General features: G+C 32.7%; 3 protein-coding genes across 3 annotated transcripts in view; 2 read left to right on the top strand and 1 right to left on the bottom strand.

Annotated features, from left to right (window-relative positions):
- The window catches only part of LOC108728310 (lymphokine-activated killer T-cell-originated protein kinase), a 5246-nt gene extending 1402 nt beyond the window's left edge, over positions 1-3844 (top strand). The window contains exons 3-8 of the mRNA XM_018456800.1: positions 982-1094; positions 2151-2384; positions 2455-2748; positions 2924-3139; positions 3424-3573; positions 3834-3844. Of these exons, the coding sequence (XP_018312302.1) occupies positions 982-1094; positions 2151-2384; positions 2455-2748; positions 2924-3139; positions 3424-3573; positions 3834-3844 (1018 nt within the window). The remainder of the gene's footprint in view (positions 1-981; positions 1095-2150; positions 2385-2454; positions 2749-2923; positions 3140-3423; positions 3574-3833) is intronic.
- Positions 3845-4131: 287 nt separating this feature from the next.
- LOC108728353 (ankyrin repeat domain-containing protein 29) overlaps positions 4132-15029 on the bottom strand; it is a 29877-nt gene continuing 18979 nt past the window's right edge. Inside the window, exons 8-16 of the mRNA XM_018456858.1 lie at positions 14576-14746; positions 11029-11124; positions 10848-10941; positions 10695-10769; positions 5026-5226; positions 4781-4854; positions 4562-4699; positions 4352-4462; positions 4132-4283 (exon numbers count right to left, since the gene is read on the bottom strand). Of these exons, the coding sequence (XP_018312360.1) occupies positions 4209-4283; positions 4352-4462; positions 4562-4699; positions 4781-4854; positions 5026-5226; positions 10695-10769; positions 10848-10941; positions 11029-11124; positions 14576-14746 (1035 nt within the window). The 3' untranslated portion in view covers positions 4132-4208. The remainder of the gene's footprint in view (positions 4284-4351; positions 4463-4561; positions 4700-4780; positions 4855-5025; positions 5227-10694; positions 10770-10847; positions 10942-11028; positions 11125-14575; positions 14747-15029) is intronic.
- On the top strand, positions 6169-10684 carry LOC108728350 (condensin-2 complex subunit D3). The gene is made up of 2 exons (XM_018456854.1): positions 6169-10015; positions 10259-10684. Exons 1-2 carry the CDS (start codon positions 6522-6524, stop codon positions 10614-10616), a joined length of 3852 nt encoding a protein of 1283 aa, XP_018312356.1. The 5' UTR covers positions 6169-6521; the 3' UTR covers positions 10617-10684.

Below are 15029 nucleotides of genomic sequence, written 5' to 3'. Positions count from 1 at the left end.
CAACTGTTGAGTCCGCTGAATGAGCCCAATAAGAGCTCTATTTTTTATTGCTGTACTCTCTGAAGAGTGCATCGTGTGCACCAGTTCAGAGAGTGCAGCAATAGCAAAAACAGACTTTATATTGGGCGCATTCAGCGGACTCAGCAGTTGAGTGAGCGCTTGCTGTCATTGGTGTATTCTTTTAGCTCATCCAATCAGAATTTTAGATCTAGAAGAATACATCAATAGCAGCGAGCGCTCATTCAACTATTGAATTTGCTGAATGCGCCCACTGGCTGCGTTCAGCAGACTCAACAGTTTTGCAACCGTTTTATGATTGTCTGCTGAGATAGGACCATTCTTCTAGATCTAAAAGTATGATCCAATTAGCGCGAAGGAAACTTCCAACAGTTGCAAAACAAACGTTCTGCTGAACGCAGTATCCATACGGCTGCCTTCTCATGGAAAAAGAAACCATGGAACGGAACATTGACAGAAAAGAGATAGGATGAAGGTATCCTCATCTTATCTCTTTTCTGACAATATTCCGTTCTGTGGTTTCTTTCTCCATAGGAAGGCAGCCTAAGACGTACCGTAAGAATCAGCCAATCACAGTAGAGAATTCTTTTGAACTCTTAATTCTAATTGGCTGATTCTTACGGTACGTCTTATGCCGGTTCTACAATAGAGTCGCTAGTCGTGAGCCGTAAGAAATTAACCAATCGTAGTCGATTATTCTTCTCACACTTAACTCTGATTGGTCAATTTCTTACGGCTCACGACTAGCGACTCTATTGTAGAACCGGCATTATGGTTACTGTTACGGAATGTGTGTGCCATGGCCTTTAAATGGAACGCAGCCATTGCCGCACGTTGTAGGCTTGCGCAGTTTCGACAAGATTCAAATTGTTTGAAAGCCAACGATTTTCTAAGCGTCTGTTTTGTGATCCATCTTCATTTCTTCTCTGCCGTTCTCTCAATTTTATTCCTGATTTTCGATAGTATGGCCGAGAATAGTACGCCGCCGAGAAAGAGGATAACAAATAAAACTGAATTAAATACTCCCATAAAAATACCATCTTCGCCTTTCCTGCAAAAAATAGGCTATGGCTCGGGTATGTATTTACCTCGCAAAAATGCTTTTTTTTTTGTCATATTTACTTAAGTTACATCCTAAGATCTCTTCTCCGAGAAAAATTTTATTTGAAATGTAGTAGATGTAATGTGCTATGTTATATCGAATAAAAGTTTCTTTGAAGAGTTTTTGGAATGTAGCCCTAATCAGATGTCCTGATTTTATTCATTTGCCAAATTGTAAAATCATAGATTATATTTTACTATTTTATTATTTTACATTTTGCTATTTTTTACTTTTTGCTATTTGTTTGTTTTTTTCCTTTTATTCCATTTTCGTTTTCTATCACACGAGGTAAAAGTTAACAAACTTTGAAAGAAACAAGGCGAGACAATTATCGGCTGCAAAAAGGAAAAAACCAAGAAACAGGAAACAAAAAATATATTGTACAATAGGTTTTAATGCAACAGTTGAATGAGTGTTCTCTGCAATGAACAAAGAATGTGGATAACAGAAGAAAATTCAACCTTGAGTTTATATTTTTAAAGCAGTATTAATAACGAAAATTAATTTTGATTTCAATTGTTGAGAATATTATACATTTCTTAAGAATATTTTTCTTATTTAAGCAGATAATTTTGAATAGAAATATAATTATATTTTTTTTTTTGTTTTTTGAAAATAGATAGCCGTTGTATTTATATCTATAAATTTCTTTCTCCTCTCTGCTTAATAAAATTTCCTGCTTTAGATCCAAAAATATCTGATTATTATATATAATTATAGTTGCTTTTCTATTTATCATCCAAATAAGGAATAAAAAATATTCAGAATAACTTGGACCAAGTTGTGATTAATTTAACCAACGATTGATTTAATATGTGATTAACTTATATAAAACTTATATATAAAATTTGTATTATTTTGCTAAAATAGATGAGTTATTGTTCTTTATTTATGTACAAGAAAAAAGATTAGATTAGGGATGATGAATCATATAAAAATTTTTAATACTTTATTGTATTGCTATATTTATAATTTTATTATTTATTGAGCTTGAATCTATATTATATTTTATTTCCATGCCTTCTATCAGGAGTTGGAGTGTACATGTTTGAAAGATCGTCCAAAGTAGGCTCTGAACTCTCCCCATGGGCAATAAAGAAATGGCTAAAAGGAAAAAGCAATAAGCATAATGATAAACGTCTCCAATTAGAAGCTGATATCCTACGACAATTGAGCCATCCCAACATCATTGGTTTCAGAGCATTCACCAAAGGAGAAGATGGAAAGCCTTGCTTGGCTATGGAAGTGCTGGATATGTCACTTGGTATTTATAGAGTTAACTAACTCGAACATTTTTAAAATGTGTTTGTATTAATATTAACATGGCAAATCAGGTGACAGAATTGAGAAGAGACGGAAGATCAAGAACAAACCATTCCCAGCCAAGAAAATTTTGAAAGTCGGTTTTGAAATTGCAAAAGGTCTCGAGTATCTACATCACGCTGCATACATATTACATGGAGATATAAAAAGTTGGAACATTTTGGTGTCCAATGATTTCAACACAATTAAACTGTGTGACTTTGGAAATTCTTTACCCTTGACAAAATCTTTAGAAATGGACACGTCAAACGGCTATTTTTCTTATGTTGGGACAAGTTGTTGGAATCCTCCTGAGGTTATATCAGGTACGTTTGCTTGTTCAATTATATGTTAATTTTTTAATTTTCAAAATCGTGATGTACCGAGTTTATAGTTCATAATTTTTTAAATCATTACTTCAGCAATCTTATTTCTACATTTATGTTTGATTTATGATATTTGTGTCTGATTTTTAAAAAAATTGTTAAATTTTTCTTGCAGAAAAAGGACCAGTGACGAGTGCTAGTGACATTTGGACATATGGCCTTGTCCTTTGGGAAATGATAGCTTTAGTACCACCTCACTGTGAAGATTTTGACGAATCTTTTGATAACTCCACTACAATGGAAGACATGAAAAATAATCAGCTTGAATCTGATGTTAGTATAGACGAAAGTATGACTGATCTCAAAGAGATAATGCCACACAGTAAATATGGTAAGTAGCAATTTGAAATGTGCCCATTAATTATAATGTTATTTGAAGTAAATTAGTCAGGGTTGGTAAGAAACATGTTTTAAACGGGTTTTAAACAGTTTAAAACATGCTTAGATGTTTTTAATGTTTTAAAATGTTTTTTATAATACTGTTTAAAGCATCTTTGAAGTATTAAAAACGTATTTAAGAAGAAGCAATGTTTTATTTACAAAAAAAAAAACAGTCTTTACCAACCCTGAAATTAATAGAAATAAATTAATAAAATTCTGATCTTATATATATAGGTACACGTCCAGCTCTACCTGCTATTGACTTGAGCAAAGATTATGATAACATATTGGAAATATTTTTTATATGTACCACAAATTACAAATTGAGACCCAGTGCAAAAAGACTAGTAAAATACTATCAAAAATGCGCAAAAATTGATTTAAGTAACAAAAAATAATTGAAAGTTATAATTATGTAAATTCATCGTATACATTTTTATTCGTAATATACATCAACATTAAAGTATTTTAAAATAATAATAATTAAATCGAAGGGCTACGAGCCAAAAATTAAAACCGTGTATTTTTATATCTTAATTATGATTAATGTATAACTTTATACTTATTTTGCCTTTTTGTAATTTCGGGAAAAAATTTTTTTAAGTATACTTTATGTCATTAACAGAACTATGATTTTCCATCAGACATGAATTAAACAGAAAATTCCGCACATGACTAATATTTTCGGATAACTAACGTCGCACATGAGACAGGATACTTTAATACTATGTATCATCGACGAATAGACAGCATTTCCAATCATTTTTTTAATAACCGCCAAAGTATGTCACTCGTTTAAAATTTGTTTTTATATTTATGACATTGATAATGACCCGATCGGTGTCGAAACATATGTTTGTATTTTTCGTTGAATATTAAAGTTTTAATTTTTGGCTCGTAGCCGTTCGATTTTATTATTATTGATTTGAAATTATTGGCCCATTTTCTTACTTTTATATTTTAAAATAAACTACATTCGTAAGGTATCTTATAAGATTATATGATATGTGAAATAGTTTCTAAAATGACGCAATGATAAATAAAAGACATATTATCACTATTATACTTATGATAATAGCAATCTTGATTTTCCTCTGTAAGAATAATATATTCATTATATCATCCTACCAAAAATAACTAAGTATCCAAGTGTTTATAATACCTTTCTATATCTGTGACTCCTCTGTTCTGACTTTCTGAGTTGAACACGTCCGCCGTCGATATTATCCGTGGTTTTATTGGCAAAATATTCTATATTATTAATTTGTTCCCCCTAGAAAAAAATTCTAAATGTAATATTTTCTAAGTTACACGTTTAGTAATGCTACGTAATTTATAAGATATAATTTTGTTACCAACAGCTTGCATTCACCTGTTTTTCGACTAGAAATGCTATTTCTGCAAACATATCTCTGATTTCTGTGAGAGATTTTTCTAATTTTAGAACATCATTATGTCTACTTGTTATATCTGATAATTGTTGCCTAGCTATTTTACTATCTTCTAAAATCTGTATATAATTAATCAGGTATTTGATTACGAATAAAAAGATTTGTAATAAATACTATTGTAATGGTAAATTTATATTTACATTATCGACAAATAAGCTAGTTTCTTGAACATCGAGCATATGATCCAATTCCGCGCTAGTAACTTGTCGCCTTACTATTCAACAAAGTTAATTCATAAATAATGTATATATGCGTTATATTATAAAGAATTTTTTAATTAGTCTCTTATAATTTAATAATTATAACAATATAATATTGAGGATTTATAAATATAAATATAAATATTATAAGAATATATGTATATTGATTTCTTATGAAAACGTACGTAGTGAACGTTGCTGCTGCAAGAGTAAGAGGCACTTGTCATGATATTTCAGTAACGAGCCATTATAATCGTCCATAATATCAGAAAACATTTGCAGCATAGTTGTATATTGCAATGTTCTAATTCTCGTGTATACACTGTATACAGGTTCATCTTGCGCTATAGTCAAATCGTCAATGGCAATGATACCTTTTCCCATATCTACAAAGGATGCATAAGTAGAACTAATAAATAAGAACAAATTAACACACATCTAAATTGAATATATTACATGGATATATTACATGGAATATATTGCATGGATAAATGCAGTAAATTTAAATAAAATAAATAATCAGGAGATCAGAATTTTACATAGATACACAAATTTTGTAATTCTCATTAATAAACATATTTATAACTATCGAAAATTTTAGTTATATGTATTAGACAATTTCTTATTATAATATATTACATAATAACAATTATATAATTATATTATTATTATTATAATTACATATATCAATATAAAAATTAATTGCATAGTAATTAATATGAACAAATATTAATCTATTATATATAATATCATAGTAATTGCGATCATAGTTAACTTAACTTTATTAATTTTGTAAAGCCATTAATTTTAACTTTATTCAGTTAAAAAAAAACATTAACTTATCCCCAACCCTGCTACAAGAATATTTATATATAATGTGCATCGGTATGTAAGTTCAAAATTTCGAAGTTATGTGTGTATAGCGAATTCGATTGGACACACTCAGTCCATACTGGTGCATATTAAAGCCGTTGTAATAAATTGGTATAAAGAGGTATGGTTAATATAAATATAGAAACAGGTTAAACTGTGAAATCCTCAATACATTTTATTGTTTTTAAGTAAAATATGTATTTTATAATTCGAAATACTTGCATTTCACTTTTACACTCAGATTAAATCAGTGTACAACGGCTTTAACATGCATCAGTGCGTCCAAGAATTATTTATATGTAGTGCAATCAAACAATACAGCTATTCCAATGGCTTTAGATCAATTTCTATCAATTTAGATCAACTTTAATCTCGAAGTAATTTACTCTTTTCTAATTCTTAAAACTAGAGGAAGATAAAATAAGTTAATTAATCTACATTATATCTACATTTTTAGAAATGGACGTTATGGAGATGATTGGTCAGATAAGTCGGATTGGTTATTCAGTTTCCCGCTCGTACATGGACGATGGACACTGTTGATCGCTTGACGTATCCCGTAACGGCGATCGAAATGTTTTATAATAAATTCTTCACGAAGGTAATTCTCGCTGGTCATTTGTACCATGGAAGCAGGATCGTAAAATCATTATCGATACACTTGCAGAAGATGATAACCTGAAACCCTGCCGATTTATCTGTTGCGCTATCGTGACGATAAGTTAAGGTTATATTTACGTCTGTGGGGGCCGCGATCACGAGGGAAGACGATTGATAGTAAACTGCGTTTTGAAATCGGCACAGAGTCATGAAATCGCTGCGTGTGTTTCATAATTTCAAGCTGGACATTCTTGACGAGAGTTGGATCAAATCGGTCTGGGACGGCGAGTTTGTCATTTATGACGAGCCGCCTGACGAGTGTCTCGAGTACCTGGAGAGCGACGACGTGAGGCGGCTGCTACGAGAGTCCCGCCTCGAGCTGAAGGCATGGCTTGTCGCGAACGAGCACGAGACCCCCGAATTCTCGTGGCAGGCCTTGATGATGCTGAACATCAATATGCGTAGTTTGCTTGCCATGCTGGGTTATATAATGAAGACGGGCCAGCAAGAGACAGACAAGGACTCCAGGCAGGCCTGTCTGGAAGCCACAAGTTTGTATCTTATGTTCCTCACGATACCTGGCAGCAACGCGTTCAGAGTTTACCATCCAAATTTGTACCAGAGAGCGGTTGAGACATTGAAAATGTCAGAGAGCTTATTCTCCTCCTTTAGAAGCAGTAAAGGGGTAAATACGACAAATTTGAGTATCGACGATGAATTATCATTCTGTTCCAGTCTGTTGCATTCCGAGAGATTGAGACTCGCGCGAGGATTAGACAGAATTATTTCTGATCTCGTTACAATGTTGAAATCATTTCGCTTTAAAGAACACGCCGAGGCCTTGGATGTTACAATACGCATACTGTTAAATATCACAAGACTGGAAATGTACATCAAGTCTCACGACAATTCTGGAATAACGTCTTTGTCTCAGAACGCGTTTGCAGCTCTGCAAGAGCTATGCAGTAGCAATCACGGAACTGTAGCTTTAACTATAATGTTAATAGTGCAATATATGTTGCCTGATTTGTTATTTCATCACATAAATGCACAACCAAAGTCTATAACCATTGTACACGAAGCAGCTATATATTTTCTGAAAAATTTATTAACGATTCACAAGCAGGAAACCATGCAGGGAATTGTCACTTTAATACATCAGTTGATGGTAAACTGTCCAGAAAGATTGGAAGGCCGTCAAAGGCAAGCGGTTGTTGTAATAAAACTGTTGAATATATGTAACGAAGATATGGTTCTCGGTGTTTTTAGAGATATAGTATTATTCTCACATAATAGTAAGATATCTTATAGATTATTCGCGCAGGAAATTGTAGGAAAGCTCTTGACAGAATCTTCTCTATCGAGTAACAACTTAAACAAAAACGTTAAGATGAAAATTAGAAGGATTTTGATAGCCATTGTACTGTCTCGTTGTATGGATCGCTCTGCTTTAGTGAGAGGAAGAGCTATGGCTACGCTTGCTTCGTTTTCCGATTGCAACGACGACGCTGACAAGGTGATTTTTAAAAGTATATTTGAAGCTTCAGCCTCAAATAAAACGATTCCCATGCTTGATGAGCTAAAAGAAGCGTTACTGGAGGACGTTGATCTGCTACCAGGATCAACCGCTTTAATCGCAATGTTGCTGGACAGAATCAACGACGAGCGTGCACTGGTCCGACGGAGTGCTTTGAAGATTTCGAGAAACCTATCCATCATGTTCCCATCGCTAGTAAGTAAAATGATGCACGTAATAAGTGATCGTTGCAGAGATTCCACCTTGACTGTACGCCAATTTGCCGTGCACGTTCTATCCGAGATTCTGCAGGAGTTCCCTCACAATTCAAGTCTTCTCGACGAATGGATACAGGCTGTTGTACCGCAGATATATGACATCGAAACAAAAGTACAAGAGAAGGTGCTGGAGTGTTTGGGAAATGTGTTGATAAATAGAATAATGAGCGCCACTAAGTATATTCCGAATGCTGCGAATAGCTTGCCGTGGAGGATTCTGGATAGATTGAGTAACCTGAGAATGAGGAAACATCTGTCGAAAGCTTGCAGCTTGTGGGTGAAGAACGGTGTTATTACCAAGTCTATGATATCGAATTTGCAATCGCACATCGGTACAGATAACACTATAGACGCGTGGATACTGTTGGCCGCTCTAGCCGAGAATATGAAGATTCCGAATATAGATAAGTATATCGCGGATTATAAGGAAGTTATTCGAAAGAACGATTTCCACGCGAGTTTAGTTTTACACGTTTTGAGGCACGCTTGGTCCGTCTTGAATCACGATTGCCTCGAGGATCTCTATCAGCATCTTTACAAATGTATTTGCCACTTCGAAATCAATTTCAATTTAATCAGCATTTGCCTGGATATTTTGAATAGTATCTTACGATATTTGCACGCCGACCAGAGCAGCCATATGATAGAATCGGATATGGTGGAACTGATGAAATTGTCGGAAATGGAGATTCAAGATTTGTTGAAGGAGAACAGAAATTATACGCAAGACACAGTGAAAATCAGAGCTGTATTTACACTGGGCCACGCATCGCTTTTCTGCACCAACAAGATTTCGTTGCCAACTTTACGAATTTTTGAACGATTACTGTTGCAATGGGAATCACTACCAGATTCGGTGAAAGAAATAAAGGATCTACAGGCGTCCGCGGTGGTTCTTCTCTGTCAGCAAGCGCTGAGAGATCGGGAAGTCGCGAAAGAAGTCACACCGATACTTAGTAACATAATGCGTCAGGAAACGAATCCGAATTCATTGATAAAAACATCGGTCAAGATAAACGCTGCGAAAGCGCTGGCCGATATCTGCGTGAGATTTACTGCTCTTGTGGAGCCGTATCTTCCGGACTTATGCATCAGCATGAAGGATCCGAATCCAGCTGTACGAGAAGCTATAGTGGTGATATTTATTGAGTTATTGCTGGAAGATTTTATAAAGATGAAAGGACCATTTTTCTTTCACATATTGACGATGCTATCGGACACAAATAACATGATACGTGAGTTAACAACCTTCCTAGTGGAAGAGAGACTTTTAATGAAGAACAAGACTTTGATTTCTCAGCAGTTTCTGGAGAGCATATATCATTACAACAATTGCCGCTCCCGGAAAGCGTATTACGGACATAGAATGCTCGAGCAGGAGATGAAACTTCTAACTCTGCCTGGAAGAGCGAATCAAGATAAACGTAACGTCATCTACGAATTTATGTTGGAGCATCTGGACATGTCCGCGAAGTCGGAACTCGTTATGAAATTGACCAAGTATATATTTCGCGAGGTATGCGATGAGAATTCTATCGATGTTATGACCGAGGAAGGTGCATGCGTCTTGAGAGATGCAGTGTTTATACTCAACAATAATCGTTTGCAATTATCTCTTGGTGAAAAACACAAGGATGATGCGGAGCTTGATGAAACAAGCTCAACTCCCTCAAGTACGCCTAACAATGCTTTGAATGTTATTATAACGGCGTTGAAAAAACATAATTTAGATGTTTTATTACCTACATTAATTACGCTTAAGAAAAAATTAGTTGCGTTGAAGTCTCCCTTGGAGGAAGATGTGGACAGATTGTTATTCAAGATTTACTCGGAATATGAAAAAGAGCAGCTGATCAATTTATTAGATGAATATCCTGAATTAGAAAAAGAAATGGATCGTTATCAACGGTATGTATATATCAGTTTATAAATGACTGCTTCACTTTATTCTAATGTATAATAAAATCATAAAGTTCTTGTGCATTCTGATTTTCTACAGATAAAAATTAGTTTTGACTTAAACTTAACGATTATGAAAGAGATGTATTGAAGTTTGTATATCTTTGTACGAAATGTTTTTTTTTAATAATTTATTTCATCAAAAATATATACTATATAAATATATATTGATGTAATCATGTAATGTTTCAGGAGACTGAAAGATAAAATTAATTCAGAAAACGATGATGGTAAAAGCAGTTCGTCGCCCAGTATAAGTAACAAGGATTCGCTAGCAGATGAATGTAAGCGAACAACACCCCGAATTTTACTTCAGCGTATTTCACCCTCGACACATGCATCTGATAACGAATTAATTACAAGTCCGGTGCATCTGGAAAGATTGTTGCTACAAACCCCACCTCCAGAGCCGAGCTTTGGTACTAGCACGCCTACATTGACGCAAAATCCAAAATCGTATTCTAGCGATTTTCCCGCTAAAGGAAAAAGATCGAACGAGCGAGAAATGTCACCGAATATTTCTCCGAAAAAATCTAAAGGTCAGCGATGAATGAACTGATCGATGTTTAATGCCAATTTTGATCTCACTTTCATCACGTCTACGGAATCTATGTACAAATTTACCTACCTCGTAACTTTCGCTGCACGTGAAAAGCCGTCTGCGAAATCGTACACGTGCGAGTCTCTAATTCTTTTTGCAAGTCTACAAATAGATATATGTATAAGTACATTATACATAAATTGTAGATTTTTCATACGACTTTTGGATACTGCCACTTACCCTTATTCGTGTGCGATAGGATATTGTTATGCAAGTTCTTCACTATAGAAACATTTTCAACTATAAGGTGGATCAGACCGCGTATTTCCTCGGCCTACATCAACACACTGTGTTTCAATCATTTCGATTATGAGAATGTAAGATATATGGTTTCATGATAACTCGATACATTCATACGTACTTCGTCAAGTAACTCTTTAAGCTTTTTATTTTGAGCTATTTGAAGGTGTACGTCCTGCAAGAATCCTCTACCAAAAGTACTGCTGTTGCTTCGGCTCTGGAGAAATTAGTGCATTATATGATAATTTCGAGACTGTTCATTTGCATGAAAACATTTTCTGTAAAAGTTTTATTATATAATAAAAAATATAAATATTTATAATTATTAATTATGTGCACACAATACTTCTGTACTGCGGTTTTCAATGATAAGCGAAAGTAACGATAAGTTGATTCGAAAGCGAACATTTTTATTGAAACTTTTATTTGCACGCATGATTCATGTATTGTTCGAGACGATATACTCAATAACTGATGGTCAAGATCCTTTCTTTTTCGATACATTTCTAATAACTACAGAAAAAGTAAAAATACTAACGGCACGCAAATCAGCCATACGATCGCGGACCATGATGAATATTCCTTTAGAATCGGCATATAACTGATAATTCTGTGAGTGGAATAAATACAGTATGCTTCGTCTTATCTCTCTTATCAGTACACTATGAATATCGGGTAAAATTCGTTCTGCCGTTTCATACCTTGTAGTCGATACATTCAGTCAACGGAGAAGCACTCTACCACGAGTGCTTCTTCGACTGAAACGCGTGACACGCTTCTAACGTGTACATAGGTAGAAGATACTTTGCATCTGAAATGAAATAGGAAATGGGCACTTAGCAGCTGTGCGTCAGAAGGCCGTTGCAATTATAAGTTTCTTTATCTAATTTATTAATTTGAGCGATAGATTATGTTAGTGTTAAAAGATGTTATTTGTTTGTAAAATTATAATACTAAAAACGAAGCAATTACATTTTTAAAAGTAATTTTTATCATTCAACTTAATCATTGATTTTTTTCTGTCTAGAAATTTTTTCTTTTTAATATTCAAATTAGTAATGCTTATTTAAAATAGAACTTGATAAAAAAACATATTTTTGATATTAAAGGTAAGTTTAGATAAGTTTACAATATGAATACTGCCAGATTCTTTTTCTTATATAAAAATATTTATAAATTTATTTACAAGGCACATAAATAATGTGCCCTGAAATAAATGCAAATGTACAATTGTTTTAATAAGTTGACATTTGCTAAATAATTATTTAGAAACTTTCTGGAAAATATTTTGTTCTATATTTTAATTAAATTTAATATTTAAAAAGAGAAAGTAATACAACACAGAACAGAAAAACTATTTTAATTATTTTTAATTAGTTGAAAATTAATAAATTTAAAATTGATTTTATTGATAAAAATATATACGTAATTGTTAATTATTACATTGTCACTTACAATTTGCAATAAATTTAATATTACAATATGAAAGAAAGAGCTCATCAAATAGAATTGTAAAAAAATTTTAAATGTGTGTGATAAATGTAGTTTTCCATTTATTTTAAATTATAGCATTCCGAATATTATGTGAACTATTCTGTGATATTTCGCAAACCAAACCTGGCTAATTTCATTGTATGTACATACGTATAAATTAGTCATATAAGCAAAAAGAAATTAATGATAAACATTAAACAGGAGTACAAATAATATTAATTTAGCAATAGTTGTATAAAAGTATATATATGCGCATATAATATATTTCAAGGAACAATGATCGAAGTTGTTTCATGTAACGAAGTATATTATAACATAATTTTATACATTAGAAGTCACCTGCTTTCTTTATGGAGAACTTTATTATTCTTTTTGCACTTTTTCGTTAACAATAACGATAATTACATCTAATGAACAGTGCTGTTTGTTAGGAAGACAGGAGTACTTATTACTTTTCTACAGAGCTAAAATCGTTACAAAATATTTAAATATTATTTTAAAGTAAAATGTTTAAGTATCACTGTGTATTCTAACTTCGATAGAAGTTTATTTTTTAATAACTGAGTGGTAATATAAACGATATTCATGCGTTCAATTACTATATTTTTAAAGAAGATTATCTGGTGCGCGTCGATATTCTATTTTAGATATATAATAAAATATTTTAATTTCTAAACAAATATGACTTTATCGCCTTGCACATCCCTTACGCAGTAGAATAGATAAAAAATTTGGAATTTATATCTGTACCTACAATAAGAAAATATTTATCTCAAGGCAAATCAGTCAGTCTTATAAACTCGTTAATTTCAATAAATCAACTGATGTTTTTCCCGTTAATTATATTATAACCAGTATAATAATTTTATAGACAGACTGCTGATATATATATATATATATATGAAATTTTCATTGCACGTAATTGCATGAGATTACTACTGATGAGATGAAGTTTATAAAATCTATTAGAGCGAATTTTCGATTGGACACATTAGTGCATATTAAAGTTGTCGTACATTGATTTAATCTGAATGTAAAACTGAAATGCAAATATTTTTAATTATAAGATGCGTACTTTACCTAACAACATGATAAAGTATAAATTAAAAATTAACTTTCCAAAGGCTTAACGAATTATAAATTTCAATAAGGGTAATAAATAATGGCAAAGAGCCTAGTATACTACAATTTTGGAAATTGTAATATATAAATATATAATTATTTGAGCACCTACATTGTGCTAAGTTCTCTTTGCCATTATTTATTACCTTTAATGATAAAGTATATTGAATATTTCATAGTTTAACTGATTTCTACATTTATAATAAACATATTTCTTTATGTCAATTAGTGTACGACGACTTTAATGTGCACTAGTGCATACTGAGTGCATCCAGTCGAATATGCTGTATGTGTTACTTACTGTAGAATATAATAGAATGAAGTAGATTATATTTTAATGTTCACAACATTCTAGCGTTATCTTGTACATTTGACAATAGAAAACAGTATTAAAATATTTTTACCGAAATTTACAGTAGAACGGAATATCATGATTATATACACTATGTAACAATGGGTCTGTTTGTTTCAATCGTGCGTTTTTATTATTTTCAATACTTAAAAGGAAACAGGTTTTTGGAGTGAAAAAGAACGATAAAAACAAACAGATCCTAATCACTTTCATAAAGACAAATTCTTGCTCAATCTTTATTAATATAATTAACTTACTCTGGTCAACGTATCCGCTGTCATTACTGCATGAAATTAAATTTCTCTTCATGGTCACATCTTTCGCGTGTTTAGTGTGATCATTAATATCATTTATGTAGTACAGAGTAACACACAAAAAAGAATAGCTCTATTTTATTTTCAGTGTCGATAAGTTTCATCAGTACTAAGAAGATATACATATATTATACTTTGTATTCTTAAAAAAAATATATAACATACTTTATATAATAATATATATAATAAAATAATAAAAAGCTTCATATATTATAACATTTTTTATCAGTAATAAAACAGGCTACTCTTTTTCACATTCCATTTGTGCCTTACATCCCGCTTAGAAATACTATGATTGAGCTGAGTTTGTCGAATAATATCTCCAGATTCTCGATATTGTAATATCAGAGGAAGTATCGCTAACAGGATGCGGTTCGCACTCTCACTTTATCCCTCAGGTAATTGGCGACTTGCGTCTGCGAATGTCGGACGGCCAGTTGAAGCGGCGTTATGCCTTCCTGATTTACGAGTAAAGGATCAGCCCCCGCTCCCACGAGCTGCCTCGCGACCGTCATGTGTCCCGTCAACGCTGCCGCATGTAATGCACTTTCGCCGTTCTGAAATCGTAAAGAAACCCAACAGTTACTTGGGCATAAAAAATTACACACATAGAATTTATATACAGGGTGTTTCCAAATTAAATGGCAAAACTTCGGGAGCGTGTAGAGGAGTAAAAAACTAAGAAAAAAAGTCCTATAGACATATGCTCCTTTTTGCTTTGTTTCGCAGGAAATCACGAAAAAAGAAAAAAATATATTTAATTTATTATTTTAATTATTTTATTTATAAACTTTTTAATGAAGATTTTGTTCGAAATGTGCACCTCTTGCAGCAATACAA

Source organism: Mycetomoellerius zeteki, unplaced genomic scaffold (assembly GCF_001594055.1).
Source record: "Mycetomoellerius zeteki isolate Tzet28-1 unplaced genomic scaffold, Tzet1.0 scaffold61, whole genome shotgun sequence".
Lineage (NCBI taxonomy): Eukaryota > Metazoa > Arthropoda > Insecta > Hymenoptera > Formicidae > Mycetomoellerius > Mycetomoellerius zeteki.
This window is presented reverse-complemented; position numbering and strand designations above follow the sequence as displayed.

Coding starts and splice junctions, on each gene's coding strand:
- LOC108728350 (XM_018456854.1), top strand. CDS start 6,522: ATGAAATCGCTGCGTGTGTTTCATAATTTCAAGCTGGACATTCTTGAC. Junction 10,016..10,258: donor GAAATGGATCGTTATCAACG/GTATGTATATAT, acceptor GTAATGTTTCAG/GAGACTGAAAGATAAAATTA.